At 47.8% G+C, this 26,421-nt stretch overlaps 1 protein-coding gene and 1 long non-coding RNA gene across 2 annotated transcripts in view; one reads left to right on the top strand and one right to left on the bottom strand.

Moving 5' to 3' along the window:
* The window catches only part of PLEKHO2 (pleckstrin homology domain containing O2), a 57,583-nt gene that overhangs the window by 5,762 nt on the left and 25,400 nt on the right, over positions 1 to 26,421 (top strand). Inside the window, exons 2-3 of the mRNA XM_075896920.1 lie at positions 9,839 to 9,991; positions 20,160 to 20,276. Coding sequence (XP_075753035.1) covers positions 9,839 to 9,991; positions 20,160 to 20,276 — 270 coding nt within the window. The remainder of the gene's footprint in view (positions 1 to 9,838; positions 9,992 to 20,159; positions 20,277 to 26,421) is intronic.
* Positions 5,982 to 18,786, bottom strand: LOC142818292 (uncharacterized). The gene is made up of 2 exons (XR_012895698.1): positions 17,782 to 18,786; positions 5,982 to 10,128 (listed from the first exon to the last, which is right to left on the bottom strand). It is a non-coding gene; the product is annotated as an uncharacterized LOC142818292 (long non-coding RNA).

Genomic DNA, 26,421 nt, shown 5'->3' with positions numbered 1-26,421 from the left:
GGGGGCGCACACAAGTGAGAAGTAACCCCCCCCCCCAAAAAAAAACCTCACTGTTGTGGCCCCTGTCTGAGAAGGAGACACACTGCCCACATTCTCCTCCCACATCAGAGCCCAGGGGGCCCAGCCTAGTAGATTTTGTGTGATCCAGCCCTGAGGTGGGACAGTGGGGGATTGGAGTGCCAGCACAGGCTCTCCAATGTTGGGGTCTCCTGAGCCTCGAGTGCCGGATCCAGGCAAGCCGGGGGCCACATCTGGACCTCAGGCCTGAGGTTCCCCACCCCGTCTTACACTATCAAATCTTGACAGATGTCAACGGAGTAGGGATGCAAAATCCTGTTTAATCAATTAACCAGTTAAATGTTACATTTAACCAGTGAATTGCTTACATGAGGGTGGCCGCTTCAGCCAGATAGGCCACTGGTTAACTGGTCACAGGTAAGCATCACCTGGTAAAAGTGATGCTTACCAGTTAACTGGTTAACCACTGACATCCCTACAATGGCGTTTCTCCGGATTTGCGAGAGGAGTACCTAGCACAGAAATCTCTTGGAAAGGACGCAACGTATCTTCCTTCAACAGACAAATACCAACATAACCCTGGAGTAAAACAGGAGTCAGTTGAGCCCAGTGAGAGCAAGATTTATCTTGCTCTGGTATTTTTATAACTTGTATTTTACTGTCTATGTTTCTTATGCTCCTATCCGAGAGCTGCGTACCAGGCCTGAGAGCTGCGTACCAGGCCTGAGGGTCCTATCCTGCAGTCCCTTGCTTTGACGAAGATCCCATGAACGTTATATTCTAATGTTATCTCTTCTGGCAAGGACCAACTTCATTGCCACAAAAATGTCAGCCACTGTTTCTGAACAGACCCTTCCCCTATTTCACTGCAACAAACAGGAATGTTTAGTTATATTGACTTTCATACCTGTACTATAGCTTGTTTCCTTTACTCATTTTCACCTCTCTCTTCAGACAGGGTAAGACTAGAAGCCAGATCCTGGGCTTGAATAACCTGGTTTACGCTAGCAAAGGATCACGCCCAATGGGTGTGAGTCTATATTCCTGGTGCAGACAGAACTCTTAGACCATAGAACCAAAGAGCTGGAAGAGCCCTCAGAAGATCATCAAGTCCAGCCCCCTGCTCTAGGCAGGACCAATCCCAACTAAATCAACCCGGCCAGGGCTTTGTCAAGCCGAGACTTAAACACCTGTAGGGATGGAGACTCCACTACTTCCCTAGGTAACCCATTCCAGTGCTTCACCACCCTCCTAGTGAAATAGTTTTTCCTAATATCCAGCCTGGACCTCACCCACCACAACTTGAGACCATTGTTCCTTGTTCTGCCATCTGTCACTTGAGGAGCCGTTCCTTGGGTCTGGTCAAGGTTCTCTCAATGCCGTCCTGAGGGATGGGAGACTAAGAAGTGACACAAAGACGATCAAACCCTGCTCTAAGGCTGATCTAAATTCTGCCAGTTTGTGATGGCTCCAAAGGATCCATTGGTGGGCTGGGGATTTCCAGAGGACACCGGCCCTGCTCCCTCACTGAGACTTGCCATTGACACTTGGGGGGCTAGGATGAGGCTAATGAAAGGCCTTATTTAGCCAGCTTGACTTCCCTGTGCACCACTGCGTCTAGACTGGAATGATTTTCCACAAATGCTTTTAATGGAAAAGTTTTCCGTTAAAAGCATTTGCGGAAAAGAGCATCTAGATTGGCACGGTCGCTTTTCTGCAAAAGCACTTTTTGTGGAAAAGCGTCCATGCCAATCTAGACGTGCTTTTGCGCAAAAAAGCCCCAATCGCCATTTTCGCAATCGGGGCTTTTTTTGCTCAAAACAAATCTGAGCTGTCTACCCCGGCCCTTTTGCGCAAAAGAACTTTTGCCCAAACGGGAGCAGCGTAGCATTTCCGCAAGAAGCACTGATTTCAGACAGTAGGAAGTCAGTGTTCTTGCGGAAATTCAAGCGGCCAGTGTAGACAGCTGGCAAGTTTTTCTACAAAAGCAGCTGCTTTTGCGGAAAAACTTGCCAGTCTAGACGCAGCCCCTGTGTTTAAGTTTTAGGAGAGGCCAAGGGGCTTGGTGGCAAGTTCAGGCCTAGATAATGTCCCTCCATATTAGCAAGGAAGGATGGGTCTCCCTGCCTGCTTGGAAGGAGACCTGGGGATGGCAGGCTGCACAGCCCCGTTCTACCACCTTTTTCTGGGAGCCTGCTCTGTAGGGTCAGGATCTGGCTGGCAGGGTGCAAAGCTGGCCCAGGGTTGGTGGGCACCACATCATCCCCTCCCGTCATTCGCTGGGGATTAGACAGAAACAGTCTCACAGCCCCAAGCCTTATTGCATCTGCCCCAGACGCTGCTAGCACTGGGGAATCCTATTTTAAGGGGGTAGGTCTAGTGTCCTGGATCCACTGTTCCACGTGGCCAGGCAGCGGGAGGTTGTGGTGCCAACAGCCAGACGCCAGGATGACTCCTGCAGATCCCCTGGGCAATATGTAGATCCTGGACGCTCTGCAATGTAGAGGCAGAACCATATTTGTCTTATTCTATCCCCTGCGCGACTGGAGGGGAAGCTCCACAAAGGAGTCCTTATAGGAGTCGTCTTCTCTCATATTATCTCCCTGTCCTGAAATGGTAAAGCCGTACAGTGAATATCACCGAGGATCCACAGGGAGCACGTAGGATCAGGACTGGTCCTAAATATAAACCAAGAAAGAGTACGGTCTGCAATGCTATGGCTCTTACAGTGTCGTCTCAGCGCCAAGATAGCTTTGCACTAGGGATGTTAGAGTTTAACCGATTAACCGTCAGGGGCGGTTTCGCTGCAGGCTCTGCAGTATAAAGCGTATTTAACGATGTAACCGCTAAGATTTTCAGGAGGGAGGGTGCAGAGTGTGGCCAGAAGGGAGGGTGTAGGAGCAAGCTGGGGATGTGGAGTCTTGGCAGGAGGAGCAGGGAGAGTGAGGGGAATTGCAGTGAGGGGGTCTGAGCACAAGGGGAGGATGCTTATCTGGCTTTGTGCCCTGTTCCCATTGGCCGGTGGTTTGCAGAGAGTTGCTTCCTTTAAGACTGTGCTACCAGTAGCAGGAACTGCTCCTATAATATATTGCTACCAGAAGCAGCACAATCCTACAGGCAGTTGTTTCTAAACGGAAAACCAAAATTATGGTTTTCTACATAAAGGGTAAAATTTCTACCCTTTTCAGTGCTGGGGGGGGGAGGGGGCTCCTCTGTTGTCCTCTGTGCTGGCTTTGTTTTTATGGCCACCTACATGGTACCTTGTCAGCACAGGAAATCCTGAGATTCCAGATAAAGTTTTTCACGGTGGTACAGAGCAAGCCAGGGCATGGGGTGCACTGGGCACAGTGCAATGCAGAAGTGTTTCTCGGTTCATACCAGCTCTTCGGTGAGGGGTGAAGATGGGGGACAGAGTCCCCTCATAGTCCTGCTCCCTCTGGCTGTACTCCCCCCCACCCTCCCGCCCCAACCTACACCGGAGACAAGCAGCCCCCTCCCTACAGAGCAGCCCTCCCCGCCTCAGAAATGCAGTGGCCTGCACTGCCGAGTGGAAGGCAGGATGAGCAGGAGCCCCAAGGCCTTTCCCCCTTGGGACCTCTGGATGCTTCTCCAGCCCTGCAGTGCAACAGTGCCAGCCCTGCCACTTCAGGGCTTCGCCAGTGGCTGGCACAGCCCCTCCCCCCGCAGTACAGTAATTACTCGTTTAACACGTGCCTGCTTAATACGTTTTCGCAATAGCATGATTTTGGGGGGGGAACGTTTTTCGAATAATGCGACTGTCCCCGAAATAACACGAAAATAATCAAGCGGCGGACTACTTCACGCGGCAGTATAAGTTGGCGAAAACAGTGGTAATACGCGTGAGCGGATGAACACACATGGTCACAGCGCTCCTCCGCTCACTCACGTGTTTGTCTTTGTGCTTTAACAAACCGCGGCAACGTGTCTTGCTAGAGATCTAATGTTGACGTTGACCACCCAGCACCAACAAAAAATTGACTTTGCCACCACCACCTGAAACTCAACCTCCACCTTTTCCATTATTTTTAATGGGAAAATTGACCCCGCATAGCATGTTTTCGCTTAGCACGGTCATTTTCAGAAACGCATCTATCGTGTTAAATGAGGAATTACAATACCTGGAGGCAGCAGAGCCCGCAGGCAATGCCAAGGCACGGCACAGGGAGACGGAGGCCGATCTCCCGTCAAGAGGAGCCAGCTCCCTGCGGGTGGGGGTGGATGCCAGGCTGTGGTGGCGCTAGAGAGCTCGTGGCAGCGGTGCGGCGTGCAAGCTGCTGCTGCTTCCCTGCTGGGCACCGCTGAGCCTCCGGCTAGCTCGTCATCGCTGCTGTTACCTCAGCGAGGTGGGGGGAGCTCGGCTCTGTCTCCTCCCCCACACAGCAGGGAGGTGGGGAGATGGGGAAGGAGGTTGAGCTCGAGCTGCGGACCACCTAAGAGGCAGCCATAGACCACACTTTGGCTACAGCTACACTGTAGTCTTCTTCCAGAAAAGCTTATGCAAATGAAGCACGGCGGGGAATATCACCGCGCTTCATTTGCATCATTAATTAGCAGCCGCTCTTGCGCAAGACGCTTTTGCACAAAAAGGAGCTGTGCAGACGGCTCCTTTTTGTACAAAAAAACCCTCGTGCGCAAGAGCCGGTCTTCCTGAAAAAATGAGGAAGACCGGCTCTTGCGCAGGAGGGGTTTTTTTGCGCAAAAAGGAGCCGTCTACACAGCTCCTTTGTGCACAAAAGCCTCTTGTGCAAAAGCGGCTGCTAATTAATTATGCAAATGGAATGTGGCGATATTGCACACCGTGCTTCATTTGCATAAGCTTTTCCAGAAGAAGGCTACGGTGTAGCCGTAGCCTTGGAGAACCACTGATATAAGAGATCTCTTGATCATGAAAATGAACTAAAACATAAGGGGTAACAGGGCTGGCAGGTTTCTAGGCGTATAAGCTAATAGTGTATGTTTTTACATTGACTACTTTTATTTAAAACCACAGAAACAACAGGAAATGGAGAGTTTTCACTCTGCAGAGCTAAATCAGAGGTCTGGCATGTACATCCTGATCTGTATTTCCTGACATTATTTCTGCCATCTGATGGGTTAAGTGGAGATGGTGCCTGCTGTAATATTCTCATGCAAAAAGCTTTTAGAACTATTCAGATTTTTGTAAATTTAAGCTCTTGGGCCTGACAGATTCCTTCCTCCCCCATATAAATCCAGAGCCGCTCCAGTGAACCCAGCAGAATTACCCCCGTGTACAACTGCTGTCAGTGGGATTGGTAATAGGCCCCAAGGAGCTATGAATGACATCAAAAGGCAGCTCATTCAGGAAACCAGCATGTCTATATTTGTGCACTAGCTGGTGTTTGCTGAAGTGGCAGATCACAACTTCCTGGCAATGAAAAAGTTAGGTAAAACAAACAAGAGCTACTATACTGCCTCATTTCCATGAAAAGCTTTGCATGCGGTGCTACCCTGCACTGCAGCATTTTCTGTCGCTATTTAGTGTGATCGAGATGGCACCTACCTAGTGACCCAACCATCACAGGTAAATCGCTCTATAAATGTATGCCGAGATACATAATTTTTTAATCTTGGTCTGCTCCAAAAGCCCATTAACATGAATAGGAACCTTTCCAGTCACTTCACTGGGCATTATATAAGGCCGTATATACAGAACTCAGTCACTTTCTCTGCCTCTCTTTATTGGCCTGGCTGCCTTCCCTGCAGATCCAATTCAAACAAATGGCAGTACAATCCAAGGGTGTGTTTGTTGTGAGTTGGATGCATGGAAACAGCGTTGTTATCCAGGCTCACCCTATCTGACAGTGAGCTTCATACTCAGTTTTTGGAACTCCTCCTGCGCTAGCTCTATCTTTAATCCGTTCTGGCCATAGGGATGCCTGCTTTTGATGCCTGTCACTGCCCATTGAATGTCCTCGTTTGGAAAAAAAAACAACAACTGGTGGCCAAGTGACAGTTTCTTTGATGAACTTCTTTCCTACAAGCAGAGTTGCAATCAGTAACTAATCAGGACCATCTTGGGAAGGTTTGGGATTCTGCCTTCATATTACATACTACGTACAGCACAAAGCTTCTCATGATTTACCTAAGCCAGAACAAGCCTCATGTCTCAATAGAGTTTGGATGTAACTGAGCCTGTGTTTAAAGTGTCATTCTTTGAAATACACCTGGAGAGTTCGGGGTCAGCCTGCTGGAGCTGTCACGAGTTTGGTGAAGCACCGTTTACAGGGGAGTTGGCTCAGCTGGAGGTAGAGTGAGGGAGACTCTGCCTATTCCTGAAGAAGAGCGTTATAAAAGCATCAGCACTCCAAAAGCAGCATAGATGATTGACATAGACATTGTTGCAAAAAAAAGCAAACATGATTCTGGGAGGCATTAACGGGAGGGTTGTGAGCAAAACACGAGAAGTCATTCTTCCGCTCTACTCAGCACGGATTAGGCCTTCATTGGAATATTGTGTCCGGGCACCACATTTCAAGAAAGATGTGGAGAAATTGGAGAGGGTCCAGAGAAGAACAACAAAAATGATTAAAGGTCTAGAAAAAAAATGACCTATGAGGCAAGACTGAAAGAATTGGGCTTTGTTTACTTTGGAAAAGAAAAGACTGTGAGGGGACATGATCAGTTTTCAAATACCTAAAAGGGTGTTACAAGGAGAAGGGAGAAAAATTGTTCTCCTTGACATCTGATGATAGGCCAAGAAGCAATGGGCTTAAATTGCAGCAACGGAGGTTTAAGTTGGACATTAGGAAAAACTTCCTAACTGTCGGGGTGGTTAAACACTGAAATAAATTGCCTGCATAAGTTGTGGAATCTCCAGCACTGGAGATATTTAAGAACAGGTTGGTTAGATCATCCCTGGTAGATGTCTAGCTGGTGCTTGGTCCTGCCATGAGGGCAGGGGACTGGACTTGATGACCTCTTGAGGTCCCTTCCAGTTCTAGTGTTCTGTGATTCTAAGAAACAGTGAAGAGCATTGGGGAAGGATGGATTCTGTTTGTGTGGAAGCCTCATCTTCTGTTGCACTCATTCTTGAAGTGCATGTCCTGATGTTTGAAAAGAGCTTGTGCTGGATGTGTTTTGTATTTAAGGGGAATTTGCTGACCACAGCTTCTTTGTTTCTTTCTTCCATCTGAAAAGATGATTGGCATCGGATACGTTTCACCTTATTTTTTAAATCATGAGCGTCGTCTGTCCCGCCACTGTGAGTGAAGCTGGAAAACGATGGGGATCGATAATACAAAATGTGTGTTCCTTGTAGCTCCCCTGCTGGGATTCTCCTCAATGTGCCTGCAGCGAGCCGATGGCTGTGGGACCTGTCCCCCCCAGCCCGAGATTTTTTGAGATGATCCTAAAACCAGTGTTCCCTCTAGTTCCCTCTAAACTGCGCAGCTTCACAGATGATTAATCAGCCCTGCCCAGTCAGCCAACTCCTTGCATGGAGCCCTGAGCCTCTGACGGGGCAGGGCTGACTGTGAAGCTGTGCTGCCTGGCACCTTAGAGGGAACACTGCCTATGACCCTCAAAAACTCCACTTGAGACAAAGCAGGGGTAGTTCTGGGTGGGCTATTGTGCTGCAACCTGTGTATGAACTCTTGGGCAAGAGGCTGGGTTCAAAGCCACGGTCCTGATTCTGCTCTCACGCCCCGCAATGGGAATCAGGAGTAACTTCCCTGTGACCAGTGGAAAGCCACTCTCGTGCGTGGGAGATCAGAGGCAGGCCCTGGAGCAGAGCAGTTCTATGTCTGATAAACCCCTGCAGCCAGCAGCTGTCTGGGAGCCGCCTGCACTCGCCTACCGTAGCATCTGCCTGTCTAGCCAGTGGATCATGAGGATGGAAACCAAAACCAACCTGGGGAAGGAGCAAAAACCAGAAGATGAATGTAGCAGCAGGGACTAGAGAACGGAAACTGATTGGTTCACCCAGTTTGTGCCACGTTACTGAAACAAAGCAGGGCTGCACAGCCAACATTGGTCACTGATTTTCCTCTGCTATAGTCTCAGCTCCTTTGCCGAGGATGGGCTGTTAACTGGACAGGCCCTTATAGTCAACTCCCAAATGACATCAAAAGCTAAGTATCGAGCACTCACAGACCACCCTATTGGCCTCATTTAGCACGGACACTTTAATTGACAAGGTTTTGTTGTTTTTTTCCCCTTTCCCTCCCCATCTCCCCTGTTTTTCTGCTATTTATTTGTACCTCTGGACCCCTTGCTCCGTTCCTCTGAAGAAGTGGGTTGTGCCCACGAAAGCTCATAATATCATTGGCATTTTTGGTTAGTTTCTTAGGTGTGGCAGGACCATTCCTTGTTTTTAATTTTGTTTCAGTTACAGACTAACACGGCTATGCCTCTGAGCTCCTTTGCATGGACTTAACCCCCCCCCCCCCCTGCTTTCCACAGTTTCAATGCCAGGACTCTGACTGACAAGGAGATTTGCCTGACACCAGCTTCCCTATGATGCTGTGTTGTCTTTGCAGCATATTCTGCTGGGGACTGTCACGGAGACAACGGGCAGTCCCACGGAGGACTTCCATGATGCCATGGAGATAACTGGCTTTCCTCCTTTTCCCTGTGGGCGGGGGAGATTCATGTGCAGAGGGTGCTCTCAGGATGATCCAGGTCCTTGAAGCCGCTCCAGCAATGCACTGGAGGTCTGGAAGCGGTGGCGAAGGGGAGAAGAGGCTGTAGGAGAGGCCAGGGTTGACAGTTAGATGAAGACGGGGTGGGGGAGGGAGACAGAAGACTTGGCTTGCGACAGCTATAAACGTCCCAAAGAAAAGGAACTGTTGCTTTAAACTTCCTCCTTTGCCTGCTAGCCCTTTCCACTCAAGTTAAAACCAGCACCCTGCAGAAGTTGGTGTGAATGCAGGGACTGAGTCGGTGTGAGGGACAAGAGAGCGCAGAGAACTGAACCCGTAGGCCCTGCTACCCTCCCGTCATTCGGTGCAATTCAGCCTAGCATGGATAACACAGAACACTCTGCCCAGCATTACAGAGGGGCGCAGGAGTCTGTGGCTTACAGCCCAGAGGTGACAGCATCACGTGTGTCGAAGAAATGGCCCAAGTAGGAATAACACTGGGCCTGGCAGATTCTTCCTCGGGGTAGCGGTGACCTGGATCCTGGGAGTTGTGGCGCTGACGTCAGTGGGAGCAGGCGTATGCCCAGGAGGTTTTCCAGGTTTCCCAGAGCGGCTTAGGAGCAGAGCTGAGTCGCACGCCCGTCGCACTCGAGACGGGGGTGATGTTTTTCAAACGCTGTGGTGCAGGATGCCCCAGCGATCGTGGGGCTCTAAAAGGGGGCCCAGGAGTGCAGCAGTAAGGAAACCCCAGCGGCGCGGCTACACCACTAGGCCAAAACACGGCAAGCACTCCTCAGGCCTGGTTCTGAAGTGCATTCTGCCGAGCCCCTCCCTGGCGGGGTGCTGCATGAGAGGACCCTGGCTGAGTTGTCCTTTCCTGTGCAGAGGCTTTCCCTGCGAGGGGGAAGAGTGACCCCAGTTTTTTTCTTCAGAATTGGCAAAGGGTGAGGAGACGATGTGTCTGGCCAGATTGGGAATCCCAGTAAGAGACACATGTGACTGGCCAAACTCAAACAAAGGGATTGTAAGAGCTCACGTGGGCCTGGGCCCTACGTCCTGCCAGTGGCCTCAGGGCGAGAGGCGGGCAGCCCCGCACTTCTCCTCCGCAGGCCCTTGGGAATCCGTCGCTTCTGACGGGGTGTGGGAAGTGCAACCGACACTAATCTTCCTTCCCTTTGCTTTCCGTGGTGTCTCTGCAGGGTGTGAAAGAGGAGGTCACGGAGAAACCAAAACGCGCTCCGACCGCAGACAAAGCCGGCTGGGTAAAGAAAAGCAGCGGAGGGCTCTTGGGATTATGGAAAGATCGGTACATCCTGATATGTAAAACGCAGCTGCTGGTGTTTGAAGATGAGGTATGGTCTCCTGAGGCTTTCCTGAACCAGGGCCCTACCCTGCATGGTGTGGCATGGGATCAGGCCTGTAGGTGACACAGGAAGTTTGTCTCTTTCCTCCAATTCATTCAGTTCCATTTAGTTTCTCAAGAAAAACCCTGAAAGGTTAAAAGTAATAGAGAGGAGACAGCTGGTGAGTTTAAGAGTATACTATAAATATTTGCACCCGTGACAGGAAACGGCTAAAGCTGTTGCCAAATTTGGAAAAAAAATAGGTTCTTTAAGAAACGGAGCAGCTTATCAATTTAGGAGCAAGGGGACAGGATGGTGGGACAGCGATTTTTTTTTTTCTGTTTAAATTATAAAACTGGATTGCAGCCGTCTGACTTGCCACCTGCTACTTAAGTGAATGACACAGCCTTGCAGCTGTTTGGCAGCCTTCTGATATCTGGCCTGCAATGTTTCTAGCTCCTCAGGGTTTCACTTACCCATTCATGGGTGTGGAGTGTTTTTGTGAGTGTTTGCAGTGATCCTTAAATGCGGGCACAAGGCAGATTTTACTTGGCTTTTCCCTTCTATTTGATCCAAAGCAGGAATGAATTGCACTGGAGTAGGACTGATCCTTCAGCCTTACTTCTGGGAGCCATTCTGTGCCCTTCCCTGGGATTACTGGCATGTGAAAAGTGATCAGTCGAGGCTCAATTTTATTATTGTTTTCAATCAACTGAGAAGTTAAGAGCCAAATGAAACCTGCCTTGCCTCTGCATTCAGTGAGGATTATAAATGTATGAAAATATAGGGTCTTTTCCCGCAGGGCTTCAACAAGACTGCATCCATGATAGTCCAGAAGTATAAGAAAATAATAACACAGAATCTACAAAGTCTGCATGTGTTGTGTCAAGGGCCCCAGAATGGGGAAATACTTCACTAGTTGCATTATTGTGCTGATTTGAGGAAGAGCAACCCTGACACATACTTTTGGTTCTCTCTCCTCCCTCCCCCTCAGTGTTACCTGATGGAAAAGGGTTAACACAAAACAGTCAAATCAAATGCCACTGGGCACGGCCCCCAGTAGTCACCACTAGGGATGTTACATTTAGATTAATTGACTAATCGAATAGTTGATGGGATTTCCATCGACTATTCGATTAGTCTATAAGGGTGCCTCTGCCTTTGAAATGTAGCAAGAGCAGTCAGCATGGGGCTTCCTTTTGAAATGTACAAGAACCCCAGTAGGGCTCTTGTACATTTCAAAGGCTGAGGTGCGGCAGGGAGCCCATTTGGGGGTATTGTATATTTCACAGGTAGAATCGCAGCAGAAGCAGCGCAAGCGGGGACCGCGTCAGTCCCACTCCCGCCACGTCCACTGGGCCTCTACTTCCGCTGCCCCCCACAGAGATGGTGCTGGGGGGAACCACCAGCTCCCCCCAGCACCGACTCCTGCTCTCCACCCTTTGCTGCCTCTTTCTGAGCAGGAGGTGGGGGGAGCAACTAGTCACATCACTTCTGCTTGTCAGATAGTCGACTAGTCTTTTACATCTCTAGTCGCCACTGTCCCTTAGAGGCCATTTGTCCTGGGCAGACCTGGCCAAGAAATGCAAATCCACTCCTGTAAAAAATGACATGTCTTTAAAAGACTGTTCATCCCAAACGGGGTGGGTGGGAGACACATTCCAAAATGTGAAAATATTTACAGGAAGGGATTTATTGAAAAACATCCTTTTTGAGAGAACCAAATCTGAATTTTTTGGCTGGCTGGAGGCGGAGGACCTCCATTCTCTGCCTCTTCTCAAGCTTAGCTGCATCCTCCCGGAAGACTCTTGGCAACTTCCCGCCCTCTCTTTATGGGCCAAAAGGGAAATTGCCAGGAGCCTTCCAGGAGGGAAGCTGAGGAGTGGGAGCCACCATTTTGGCTGGGGAGCCTGATGGAAAACAGAAAAGTTATTCTGCAACATCGAAATTTTCTCATGGGGAATTTTGATTTTGCAAAAAGGGCATTTTCCATTGGAAATCCAACTGGATGTGAAACTACCAGGTAGCTCTGAAACTGCCAGCACCGTGATGTCCTTTTCTGAGCATTTAAATTAGGAGTCAAAATAAAATGCTTGACGACAGCTAGGAAGTTAGGCATACGTTTATTAGCTTGAGTATAGAGGGGAGCCCCTAGGCCTACAGCCACGTGGCAAGACATGGGACCAATTCTACAAATTGCTGAGCCTCTTCTGAGAGTTGCAAAGTACCCCGGACTCCTGTTGACCCCAGATGAAGTTTCAGATGCTCAGAACCGTGCCAATTCAGGGCTATGAGCAAAAACAGAGGCTTTAAAATGGGGATACCTTTAGAAACTAGATATATTGAGGTTATCTTCACGGTAGGGAATGAGGCATTTTGAAGTAAGATTAATCTCCACAGACATTCAGGGGAAGGAAAAACCCCAGTCATTTAAAGAGGTATTTTATTTTCTCCACAGGGAAAATGACATTTATAACAACCAGGCACACTATTTTCTGGTAGTTTGCCGGTTGTGTTAACATCCTGTAATAAATTGCATGTGTAAGCTGGTTAGCTGGCTCGTCCCACTATTGTAAATACTGGGTCATGGTATAGGCTATTAAAATGACATATAGTGGAAATCGCTGCGAAGTTCTGGTAGGGTAATAAGACTGCATATGCTTGTGCAGATTTGCTGCTGGGGTACTGAAGGAAATGGATATTTTTAGCGAGGCACTTATAAAATGGTCCCTATCCCTGAAGCCCTCCCTATGTGTGGTCTCCACAGTGACCCTGTGAAATAGGGAAGTGGTATTTTCTCCGTTTTTGAGAGAGGGAACCGAGTCCCAGAGAAATGAAATGATTTGCTCAGGGTCACACAAGAATGCTGCAGCACTGGGGGAACTAAACATGCCTCTTCTGCTTCCTAGTGCCCAACCTGAACCACAGTGACAACCTACATCCCTTTCCAGTAGCCCTCTCTGCAGGCTTAGAGAGGAATGCAGCGTCCCTGGCTCTGTTCTAAATGGAATTGTTTGTGCTTTTGAAAGGTGGCGTTAATGGCCTTCGGAGTTGAGGGCTTCTCCTCACAGGCCTGTGCAACAAAAGCACACAATTCCTTCCTGATGTGTCCCCAGCCTGACCCGAAGGGAGGTCAGCTTCCAAGGCCTCTCTGCTCAGACTGCTGACAAGGACACGGTTTTAGGATGGGCATGGCTATCTATAAAGCAGTGGACTAGGTCCCACCAGTTCACTGGACTTGAACTAGTGTCCACGAGACAAAAAGCACCATATCCTACTACCAGCCTCCCACCCCTCTCTTGCCCTGCAGGAAGAGATGTCAGCAGCGGGCTAGGTTTTCTAATGCTGGGCCCTAACTCTTGCTACCTCTGTAGGTCTGAATGTCACACTCGTTTTTCCAAGTGCCAAAGTTTGCAAGCTGAACATGGAAACATTCTTGTGTACAAAGTTAGTGCATACACAGTTGGAGGCAAGGCTAAGAGCAGCTTAAAATCTAGCCACATCAGATTGTATCATTGGCAAAATATAGCATAAGACTGGCACAAATACTGTGTTAGCATAATTTGTGGTTATCGTCTATAAATCGTCTTAGATCAAGATTTTTGGCAGTCAGGACTTGCCAGTCCACATGTTCATTATCTCTTAGCCAGGCTTTAGGGTTGTTTTAAAGGGCAGTGGTCTATCCAAAGCAAACTGTAATTGGCTATCGTATTACACTGAGCAGATGGTTGGTGAAAATCTTTGGAACTTTTAATACGCTTCAAATTCCCTTCAGTTGATGTGGTAAGAAGTTTGGTGTATTTCCTATACTCCATTTTGGCTTCACCTACTTTACCACAGAGCCTAATCCTTACAGGAACTAAAGAATCATAGAATCATAGACTCATAGGGTGTGTCTAAACTACATGGCTCCATTGATGGAGCCATGTAGATTAGGCTGATTGGCAGAGGGAAATGAAGCTGCGATTTAAATAATCGTGGCTTCATTTAAATTTAAATGGCTGCCGCGCTGAGCCGACAAACAGCTGATCAGCTGTTTGTCGGCTCAGCGTGCTAGTCTGGACGTTCCCACACCGACCTGAAAGCCCTTTATTGACCTCCCTGTTATGCCTCGTAGGATGAGGTTTACCAGGGAGGTCGATAAAGGGCTTTCATGTCGACAGGGGAGCGTCCAGACTGCCCCAATCTGCCGACAAACAGCTGATCGGCAGAGCGGGGCAGCCATTTAAATTTAAATAAAGCCATGATTATTTAAATCGCGGCTTCATTTCCTTTTGCCGAACAAACAAATCTACATGGCTCCATCGTCTAGACGTACCCATAGGGTTGGAAGAGACCTCAGGAGGTCATCAAGTCCAGCCCCCTACCCAAAGCTGGACCAACCCCAACTAAATCATCCCAGCCAGGGCTTTATCAAGCTGGGACTTAAAAATCTCTAGGGATGGAGATGCTACCCTGCAGTACCTGAGATGCATTTATAGTATGTAGGGTGCACACCCAACAACTGTAACTTTGGCTGCACACATACTTATACTAATATACAGGGCTTGACAGATAATGTAATCTACTCACATGTGGCGAGTAGATTACAACCCGGAAGAGCCAGCGCAGAACCGCACGGCTGGCGAGCGGGGCTCGCTGCCGCTTGGCAAGCCCTACTAATATATACACATATATAGCACTCACATGCTACAGTGATAAACACGGTATAAAAGCCTATAGAGAATAGAATAGAGTTGTTATGAGCTAATGGTTCTGCCTGGCTTCAAGAGAACTGTTTATCCTCACCTGAATGAAAATGAAAACTCAGAGAATTACACAGAATATCTGAAGAGCAAGGACTCCTGCCCAGAAGGAGGTTAAACATCAACATTGGTACAGTCCCAGTACTAATTAGACAGAATCATTCACTCTTGAAATTACCTCTGATCCTTTTTGGTCCAAAGTAAGGGAACTCATTTTAAAGGTTGGTTAGTTATGTTATTAAATGCATATAATTTAAGGTATCAAGGAACGTAATCCAGGGTGGAAGGAATAGGATTGGAGTTCAGGTCACCTGGATTCTCTCTCTGGTTCTGCAGTAGACTCTCTGTGTGACCTTAGTAAAATGCTTACCTTCTCTGCCTGAATTTTCTCCTCTTGTAAAGTGGAGGTAATGCATTCCCTATTCAAGGCTTAGTTAATTAAATTAATTGGAGAGCCTCAGAAATGGAAATTATTATTACAGCCAATATATCCATATAGTTAGTGCATAGCCACACCTGGCACTGGTCAAGATTTTACAATCTACACCTTTATTTTTATTTATTTATTTTTAAACGGAGAAATGGCATTGTCAGCTTCATGAAAATTGTTATGCAAAGGGACAACTTTTGTAGAAACGTTTTGATTATTATGTTGGAATATCATAAAACCAAACTGTTATGGTTTCTCAACTGCCAAACTAAACACAATTTCAGTTTTTGTTTTTTCAACAAACATGCAAAAGGTTTTTTTTGGGAGGAGCCATCAGTTTTCCAACCAGCTGTACCCACATTATTTTTTCATGTACAGTGCTTTGAATACGTAGATTAATATGTACAAAAGGGTCCTAGTTTTCTATTTAAGGCCCCAATCTAGCAAAGCACTTAAAGATACATGCATGCTTAAACAGTCAGTAGTCTAGTACAGCCGGTCCCCGAGTTGCGAACGGTCGACTTATGACCGTTCGCAGCTGCGACCAAAGCTGTCGTAAATGGCAGTACCCGATTATCCGCTCTTACGAACAGCACAATCGCGTGTAACTCAATGGGGTCCAACTTACGAACGAACCGAGTTACGACCAATTGCTTGGTCCGTAACCGGTTTGTAAGTTGGGAAGAGGCTGTACCCGACTGATCAATGAGTCTGTTTTCATGCTTTAAGATACACACATGCATACTAGCTTTCGTGCATCAGGGCTTTAAGGGCATGTCTACTCCATGTGGAAGATCAACACTCCAAAGATCGATCTTCTGGCATTCGATTTTAGTGGATCAAGTATGGACCTGGACATCAGACGCTAAGGGCAGCTCCAGCCAGTATCCGGTACTCTTCCTTTTGTGGGGAGTAAGGGAAGCCGATGGAAGTGTTTTGCTCCCGTCAGCCTCCCAGTGTGTGGATGGTGCGGAAATGTAATTAACAAAGCTGGAGTTACATATCTTATTTCAACCTTCCACTGTAGTGTAAACCAGGCCTGAGGTGTTTTATTAATACCCCAACCCTAGCCAGAGAAAAGTGATTTAACGAGATGTCAAGAAAAACATAGAAAGAGGACCGAATAAAAGTCACAATCTTGCTGTCACCTCTCCACAGTTCTGTGTAATGCTCCTGGACCGATAACTGAAGAGTATTTGAAATGTCATGGGACTCTTCACCCCTCCTCCCCCCGAAACAGCTGTGCTACAATATAAAGTGAAACCCTTGATGGCCCACTTAGGCAGCTGCTGAATTAAACCTTTGTATCTTAGCACAATCTAAATGATTATTGTAACTCCCTGTGACACAAGAGAAGACCAGAACCCAAGCAGGTGCGGGGACTGACTGGCGAGTCCTGTGTATAAGAGCAGGCCTGCAGAACTCAGAGCTAAAGTTATAGCTGAAGATACAACTTTCGTTATAATAATTTACTGGGGAAACGCCAGTTTCTGAAATCCCCTCTCCGCCATGAGGGCATGGCCTAGAAATCAGGACTGTGTCGTAGGACAGGGCTTGTACACAGGGAGTCAACCCTCCTGCAGTCCTCTGTGAATCTCAACAGTACTGCACTGGAGGCAGATGTATTGCCACATATTCCCTGGCTGGAAATAGTGAGGGTTAAATGCTGCAGTGAGCAGCATATTTCCAGCGCTTTAAGGAGAGTGAGCATCTGGTCCCTCACCTACCATGTCCTTCCACTCCCTCCCTTCACCTCCCCCAGATCCTCATCACCACCAACCATTTTTAAAAAGGAGAAGGGCTTCTCTGGGGTCTGGGGAAGGGTGCCTGTCAAACGCTTGAGTCAGGAAAGAAGGATGGAAGTTTTGAGGAGTTTTACATGGACCTGAGAGACATGCCAGGAACACAGCGGCTGGCATGCAGTAGACCCAGACCTATTGCCAACAGGCTCTTTGAGCAAACCTCCCTGCAAAGCTCTGCCAATCCACCCCGGTCTTCACCCACCACAGAGGCGACTGACTGGGTGGCAATTTTATGATGTGGGCAGCTGTCCCCTAACAACCGAGCTGGGATCACCCAGCATAAAGGCACATGTGTGTGACCTCATTCTCCTCGGGCATTTCCTGGCTTATAGGGTTTCTGAAACGTTCTATTTCCATCCCGTACACGTTTGTAATTATACGGCAAGGAAAGGCAGCACGAGCCCTGTCAGAGTGCATGCCGCCTGCCACACAGACAGCAGGGCTTGCACGAGTGCTTCTACTGAGTGCCAGGGCTGAGCCCCGGCACCTCTGGGCCTGGCCGTTCAGGGCCCCGGCACCTCTGGGCCTGGCCGTTCAGGGCCCCAGCACCTCTGGGCCTGGCCGTTCAGGGCCCCGGTACCTCTGGCCTTGCTGCACTAGTTGTGAATGTACAAAAAATTGCTGGATCCTCAGCACCTCTTTCATAACAAATTAAGCACTGACTTGACCCTGCACATTTGGAGTGAGTTGGTTTCAGTGTGAGCGGGAGCAGGGTCGCGCTGCACACCAGACCCAGAGGCATGCGCTCCCCGTTCTCCCCTTGCACTCTTCTCCTCTGTTCAAAAAAGGGAAAAATGTTACTTGAATTTTAAAAATCCAAACCTGAACTAGGTCCTGGCCCCTTCGCGTTGCTCGTCCCCAGCACTGCAGCTCAGCTAGGGCCTCGCTGGCAAATCCAAAGCAATGAAAGAAATTGCAACACTGCCGGAGCTGACCTAGAGACTTAAATGTCAGATGGTAAACCAAGGAAATTCCCTTCAGCCCACTTCCTTGTGACTATTCCCTGCTTCTAAGAGTTCAGCAGCTTCCTGGCTAGGGCATGTAGCCCACACCCACCACTCCTCCTCTGCACTTTTCCCCTGGCGTTAGCTATCCAGAGGAAGAGGCAGGTCTGAGCCATAAAGCGCAGAGCTGAGACTGAACCTCGCAATTTGTGAGTTTTAGTGGAGTTTTAGTTTGGGCCAGTGACTAGGGTTGCCAGATGGTTTCAGAAAAAATACCAAGGTCTAGGTTCTTGTCCCTGTTCTGCCAAACTCCGTCTCTTTGTGATCGTGAATAGTTGTGGTCTGTGCCTCAGTTTCTCCCTGGGTAGAACAGGGATAACATTTCCCTAACTCACTGGAGGGCTGTGAGGCTAAGTTAAGGCTTGTGGAGTAAGGCTTTGAGATCCCAATAGAAAGCACTTCAACCAAAATAAAAAGCACAACAACCAAAATAAACCGTGCCAAGAAAAAAAGTTTGTTGAGCCAAAAAAAGCACCATGGCTCCTTTAAAAACTACGTGTGAGGCTTTTTAACAGGCTGCCAGCGGCCACCTGCCATCTTGCCTCCCTGCGCTGGGCTAGACAGCTCCCCTGCGGAACCCAGTAAGCACTAGGGTTGCCATCCTGCCTCCGTATTGAGTCAGACAGCCTGGGATTTTCACCTCCTGGCTGGGAAGAAATGAGAAAGTACCGGACATTTTAGGTGTCTGGTATTTTCTGAATTTTTTTACCAGACAGGAGGTGAAAGTACGGAACTGTCTGGTTCAATACCGGACACCTGGCAATCCTACCAGTGACAGAGACAGGCCTGAGCCACAATGTCGAGATCCGGATCCCCACCTTCTGTAAAGTTCAGGGAAGTTGATGGCCAAAGCCCATGTCCAAGTAGAAGACCGCTTGGTTCGCATCTGAGGGCATGTCTACACTAGCAAATTATTTTGAAATAATAGCTCCTGAAATAACTATTTTGAAATAAGCTTATTCCCCAAGGAAAGCAGGAGTTGTTATTTCGAAATAACCAGCCCCCTTTCAAAATAACGGGCTTCGTAGTGTAGCTGTTCCGTTTGTTATTTCAAAATAAGGAGAGTTATTTCGAAATAACTTCCTAGTGTAGACCAGGGCCAAGAGACCTCTGTGTTGCTTCTCTCCCTCCTGTGGCTGTCCTGGTTTGCTACCCTGTTTTCCACTTCTGTACCATCAGGATTTGCAACAGTAATGTGAGAAAAGATCAATATATATATGAACCCTGAGCTAACTGTGAACTCTTCAGAGAAGGGATCCCTTCCTCCAAACAGGCATTTGGGTCCCTGTATGACACTGTGGTATAAGCAATAATAATATCCCCTCTATGTGATGCTGCATTCCCTACCAAATGGACCAGTTGAAAACGATGCTGTTTCTATGTGACTAGGTTGAACTGTGGCACTGTGTGCATGAAATTTTAGCTATGCCATTAGGAAGAATGGGTCAAGTTCATCTGCTTGAAATAATCACTGACTTCAGTTGTATTACCCTGGGGATAGATAGGCCCCTAACGAGGCACTGGCATCGATAGTGCTGCTTTGTTTGTAAGAAAATGATTCCGTTTTTGACAGACCAAACGTGCAGACAGGAAAAAATGTGCTTAAACGTGGAAGTTAAAAATAGGCTACGGCCACCACTGACTTTGGTCTTATCGAGAGGAAGAGTGAAATGAGCTCGTAGCACAAGAGATCCTGGAGATCTAGGTTCTTGTCCCTGTTCTGCCAAACTCCGTCTCTGTGTGATCATGAGTAGTCATGGTCTGTGCCTCAGTTTCCCCATGGGTAGAACAGGGATAACATTTCCCTAACTCACTAGAGGACTGTGAGGTTAAGTTAAGGCTTATGAAGTGCTTTGAGATCCCAATAGAAAGCATTAGTGAAATGCAAAGTTTTGTCATGTCTGCTCAGAGCAGCAAGACTCCCCTGAGTTAGCGCCTTTACTGATTGACCTGTAGCCTACAGGGCAGCGGATTTTCTTCCATGAGGTGTTGTCTGATCTCTGGAGGCTGGCTCCCCATGTAACTATAATTGCACATGGATTGTTTTAAAGGAGAACCAACACTGGGATCACTTAAAGGTGGGATGAAAATGCAGACATTATTGGTATGCATTTGATTTAGAGGTATAACGTTACAGATAAATGTTTCCTTCCCCTCTTCTCTCCCTCGCCCCCTCTCTCCCCCCGTGATCTGCAGGAAGAACAGAAGTGTTTAGAAACAGTGGAACTGGAGAGCTATGACAGGTGCCAGGATCTGCGTGCACTCTTGAAAAGGAAAAACCGTTTCATTTTAATTCGATCGCCGGGTAAGAAGGTAGGATTATCCTCTTTCCCTTAAACGCCACTGCCTATGAAAGTATCGATGTGTATGCGCACACCTAAGGACACCAAAATCCTCATTCTGGTGTTACAGTGATTTACAGTAATGAACTTGCTAATGTGTATCTACAATCCCTGCCCTGTTTTGCCCCTCCACCTGGACTCTCCTGTGTCTCATAGAGCCTAGATTGCTAACAAACAAGGGAGATTCTCCCTCGAATGAAATACCAACCTATGCTTTTGGAGTGGTAGGCTCTAAGGTTTATCCCCCAAAGAGCAGGAACGTTCTGAGCAGCAAAGGAACAACCAAGTATAACGTGCCTGTGAGTTCTTTACAAGAGGTGCGGAGGAGGGAATGCCCTAATTGTCTTACAGGGAAGTGAGGCAAGGTGGGGGAATTCTGTCTTCACTGCTACTTTTCCGCTGGAGAAGTGTTTCCTCATGAATTTTTCAGCTGTAGAGACTTCTGTTCTTCTGTCGCAGCTACTGTTTCATCAGTGGAGAATGAAAAAACCCGCTTCCTTCTGCATCCATCTGTTCTCCCTGGAGCCCTGATTTAGGACAGCACTTAATCTAAACCTGCGCTTGAATCCCATTGAAGTCAGTGAGAGTTAGGCATGTGGCTTATGTGTTTTCCTGAATTGGGGCTCTGGGTTGGAGCAATTTTTTGCCTTCACTGAAATAACAGTGCCAAGAACCAGGACTCAAAAGAGTGTCCTTAAAATAATTCACATATTTGAGAGAGTTTGTCTGGGTGTCTGTGCGTGAGTCTGTCTGTCTATCTGTCTGTCTGTCTGTCTGTTCGAGAACTCCTAAACAGTAAGAGGTAGGACCACCAAATTCAGTATGCAGCTTCCTCTTATTATAACGTAAACCAAGGGCTGGGTTTGGTTGTGCCAGGAAAACGGGATGTACCTGGAATGAGATTGCTTCTCATAAAACTATACAGAAAATAGATGGATTCACCGTGCAAGTGAAAGGGACTGGCTGGGAAGGGGCGCCTCCTCCATCCAGGACTGCCCCAGCCCTGAGCCTCCCTTCCCACCCCCCCCCGGCGCCCTATAGGGAGGGAAGAGGGGGCTGAAGCTGCTCCCCACTCCGATTCTTACAGGAACATTTCTGGCTGTTTCCCCAGGGGACAGCACAGGCTGTTGCATTCCTCACTCTGGCTGGGGCGTGCTGGGGGCAGATGAACCTGGACCTGCCTCATCTGGAGGACATGCACCCCTCCCCCAGCTGTACCTGCAGCAGCCATTGAGGTGCTTCTCACCTGGCCTCAAGCTGCTGCACTGAGAGAGGGCTGAGGTGGTCCTCTCTCCCCTAGGCTGCTTGCATCCTGAACCCCTCCGGCCCAGCCCCCCCATTGTATTTTCCGAAAAACAAAAATAAATTGAGTTAAGGACCTGAGCCACGTCGGGTAAATCTTCCAGTCTAGTTTTATATACACAGGAAACAAAATGGCTGAGTGGCCAGAGATTGGACAGGGACTCCAGTTATCTAGATTCTATTTCTGGCTCTGCCATTGACCTCTGTTTGATGTGGGGCAAGAAATTTCAGCTCTTCGTGCCTCTGTTTCCCCCTGTGTAAAATGGGAGCAATGATACTGATCTCCTTTGAAGCTAGTGTGATTTTGGCAAATCCCCCACACTCCACAAGCTGGAGTTCCTGTGTCATGATCTGGTTCTACCCAAGCCCTAATATCAGAGTAGGAGTCAAAATGCCTTTATTAATGTGCGGTCTCCCTGCTTGCCTCGCTCGCCCACCCAAGCCTCACTGCTTCCCACGTAAGACTGTTGTGCATAGGGAGAGCAGGATTGTGCCTCCCATTTTGATGTTCTCCTGTCATAAACATCACAGCTAGCTATTTTGTCCCCAGGGTTTCATTCAGCAAAATTCTTGGCACGTCACAGTTGGATGTATGAATAGGGATTGTTTTACAGTTCTGCTTAGGGGTTTACCATTCTTCCCTAGCCACAGGCGGCACAGTGAGATATCTTTATGGGACAGAACTTTGCTATCATAGAAATGTAGAGTTGAAGGGGCTTTCAGAGGCTTTCAGTGCCCACCCCTGCACTGAGGTAGGACCAATACACCTACACCATCTCTGACATGGTTCTTAGACACCTCCAGTGATGGGAATTCCACAGCCTTCCTTACAAGGCTCTTCCAGGTTAGCTGTCCTTATAGTTTTTCCTAATAGCTAATCTAAATCTCTCTGGCTGTAGATTAAGCCTGTTACTTTTTGTCCTGCCGTCAGTGGATTTGGAGAACAATTGACCATGGTCCTCTTTATAACAGCCATTAACATAGTTGAATGTTATCAGATTGCCCCCTCAGTCTTCATCTTTCCTTATATCCCAGGTGGTTTTAAACCTTTGTTGTGCTCATCTGGACTCCCTCCAGTTTATTCACTGCTGAGTGGGGGATTACCTCCTATGTCTGATATACGACACTCCTGTTAATATGCCCCAGAAAGATCTTAGCCTTTTTTGCAAGTGCATTGCATTGTTAACACATATTCCGTTTGGGATCCACTATAATCTTTTCACCAATACTACCCGCTGACCACTTATTCCCCTTTGTGTAGTTGTGCATTTGCATTAGTGTCTACCTCAGAGAAGTACTTTGCACTTACATATTTAAAAGGCAGAGCCACAGCTGGGTTAGCTCCTGGAACCAAGAGCTAACCCTGCTGCAGCTCCCCTGCTTATCGACTAATGGACTAGTCAATGGAAAATCCATTGACTAGTCAATTAGTTGATTAAACTATATTTAACATCCCTAATGCTTACAAATTGAATATGTAACTACAGGCAGTCCCCGGATTACGTACAAGATAGGGACTGTAGGTTTGATCTTAAGTTGAATTTGTATGTAAGTCGGAACTGGTACATATTGTAGGGGAAACTCTAGCCAAACATTTCTCCAGAGCTCAGTTTTATTCTCCCACACCTCACTTCCCTCAGTCCTTTATTCTCAAGCTGAGGTGTCTGCTGAGAAAAGCCGCTCCGCATCTCCCTGGTCTGCTGAGGGGGGGGGGGGGGGCGCTAGCTTCGCGTCTCCCTGGTCTGCTGGGGGGAAGCAGCTAGTGCGGGGTTGCCTCACCCCGTTTGTAGGTAGGGATTCGATGTAAGTCGGATCCATGTAACCCAGGGACTGCCTGTATTAGTTCCAGAATCTTTGTTTTGGTTGCATCAGGATAGCTCACGTCTATTTTTATTCTGTTTTCTAATTTTTTTGGCCTAAAACTGAGAACATGTCACTGAATTATGTCTCTGAGTTCAGCTCTGACAGGCTGGGGGAAGGAGGACTGACCAAAACAAATCATGCAGCCGAAAACATCAGCATCTCAGCTCTGCATATTTTACCTGAATGAGAACTGTTCATTCATTGTAAGGTTTTCTGCACACGCTCAGTATTTCTTATTGCAGCAGTGCTGAGAAATCTCAGCTGAGTTCAAGGCCTAGCAGCGCTAAATCCTCTACAAACATAGACTAGAGACAGGCCTTCCAGCTAAGAGCCTGCCTCCAGACCAGACAAAAGGAAGTATCGCTGTATTCATTTTGCAGATGGGAAGTGGAGATAGCGATTCACCCGTGACACAGGAACTCCATGACAGAGCTGAGCTCCTGAGAGCCACACCAGAGCTGCCTTTCTCTCTTAGTTGTGGGGTTTCTTGCAATGAATAAAATGAATAGCAGCTTAATCTAATATTTAAGGTCCTAAGACCCTGCCTCCATGAGGGGCTGTGCACCATCTGCTAAGCACCAAGCACCACAACTCCAGTTGCCTGGTCCCATTAGGTATTTTGGGCCATTCATTTTTAAGCCAAAAATCCCAACGGCAGGGAATGGAGATAAGTCTGCCTAGAAATGAAAGTCCGAGTAGGAAGCTAGTGCACATTATTTAGACAGTAAAGGGTCAAATCCTGCTCAATTTACTCATTCCAGGAGCTGTGTACATTTCAGCGGCACTATGTGCATGCATATGGGTGCAAGATGTAACCCCAGATATTTCATACCTTACCATAAGGGTCATGATTTCCACCACTGAAGGTTACTTACACACATCCCCGCCCCATTTCTCTGCCCTGTGTAATCCCAGGCCCCTCGTTAAATGGAGACGCAGAGAGAGACCACTTGTTAATAATGCTGTTTTGATAAATGAAAAGTTCACTGTTGGCAGCAGTTTCCCCTTCTTTGGCTGGGAACATAGGGAGGGTGTTGACACACAATATACTTTCACAGATGTCAGAATGGGCTTCTTCGAGCAGGCCAACGTACACAACTGTTGGCTTTCTGTTTTGAAATTGCAGATGGGGGCGATATTTATCGATGAAATATTTTCCATTTGGAAACCTTGCTGCCATCCCCCGTATGTGCAGCACATGAAAAACAAACACGCGCGCGCACGCACACACACACACACAATCTAGATCTTGGCACTCTTCAGGTCTAGCTCATTTTTCTTTGCCACGTTCTCTGATTGTAGTCTAAATGAGTGTCAAAAGTTTGACAGGGTGCTCAGTTTATGGGATCTGTGGGCTCTTGGCCCTACTGAAAAGAAATAACAGGACCCTTTTATTTAGAGTTATAAATATGGATTTTTGTGTTGAATGATAAGAGACCCATAATTGAACATCCTTGCCATGGTATCTGCAAATAGCAAATACCGGAATACTACCCGAGATGCTCAATTCGCTTTACAGACCATCCATAGCATGTTAAAGTACAGTGCATGCTGTAAACATTTATCATGGATCTATTGAGTATCTGTCAATTGGAAAAAAAACCCAACAACTATCCAATTTGTCCTGATTTTAGACACACACTTACAGTTCCTGCCCATTGCCTTGCTAGAGATAGGCCTCTTACAAAAATAACTTTTATTTATCCTGGTCTCCAGGACTGAGGCTGTGTTATTCTGGGAGAATGTTTGAGCATACACATTTTCATGCAGCCTTTACTCTCGTCTTGCTCTGTTGTTGGTTTACTTACTTATATGGAACTGAAACAAAGTACAATTAAAGAGAAGTGAGTCCAGCAGTTTGCTGAAGACTTGTGTCCAGGAGAGAGAAAGTTGGAAGCATGTGAAGAATTTGTTCTGTTTAGACATCGCCAAATGAGTCAACCCAGCCTCATCAGTTAAATTAGGAAAGTCAAACAGAGCTGAGCCTGTAGTTGAGGACAGTAACCTTGGAAGTCTCTGGGCCAAATGTTCTGGTGTAAAATTTGTCTGGTGTAGGTCACTCAGAAAGGGACTCTGCAAGGCAGAGTACAGTAACTTGCATCCGTTTAACGTTCAGTGGTTGTTAAAGCCTACCCCTCGGGGGAGGAGCGACAAATGCAGAAAGAAAGGCAACTACAAAGATGCAGCTACTGTTTCAGGTTATGTCTCTCTATTTCCAACACTACCAGGCTCCAATACAGCCCAGGCTCCATCCATTTAGGGCTGCTGCCAGAGCAGCCTCTGTCCACGGAGGAACCAGGCTCACTGCGGACAGAGACAGCTCCGTGGGATGCAGAGCAGCCTCTGTCCGCGGGGAGTTCAGACCCTCCCACGGACAGGGGCTGTTGCCACCCGTGCTGCTGCCTCTGTATCAGAGGCAGCAGCATGGGGCGGCAGGCAGCCAGTCTGCACAGGGAGCTGGTTTTTAAACTGGCTCCCTTTGTGAACCAGCTCCTTCCTGGCACCCCACGCTGCTGTCTCCGATACAGAGGCAGACGTGTCGGGTGCCAGGGGGCTCCCTGGGAATGGGGCCGGAGTGCACTGGCTGCCGGCCCCGCCCCTGGGGGCTATAGAAATAGTTGAGTAACCAATTAGAATTCATGCGGTTACTCGACGATTCAGTTACCCGATATCTAACATCCCTTGTTTTGAGCAGGCAGCCAGGCTAGGAGCTGCACCTCTCCATGATAAACCTCTTCCCAGGTGGCCTGTGCCTGCTCAGTGTCATTCTCTGCACGTCTTTCATATTCAGACTGGGAACAACTATCCCTTGACCTGCAAACACGCAGAGAAGCAACTCTGTTTGCTGTTCCTAGGTTCCACTTTAAAGTCTGGTGCCAGGAGCAAGACTAGATTATAGACCCATTTTTGGGGTCAGACTTAGGCTCTAAATCTCCCAGGATGACTCTTGT

The sequence above is a fragment of the Pelodiscus sinensis genome, chromosome 14 (genome assembly GCF_049634645.1).
Source record: "Pelodiscus sinensis isolate JC-2024 chromosome 14, ASM4963464v1, whole genome shotgun sequence".
Taxonomy (NCBI): Eukaryota; Metazoa; Chordata; order Testudines; family Trionychidae; genus Pelodiscus; species Pelodiscus sinensis.
This window is presented reverse-complemented; position numbering and strand designations above follow the sequence as displayed.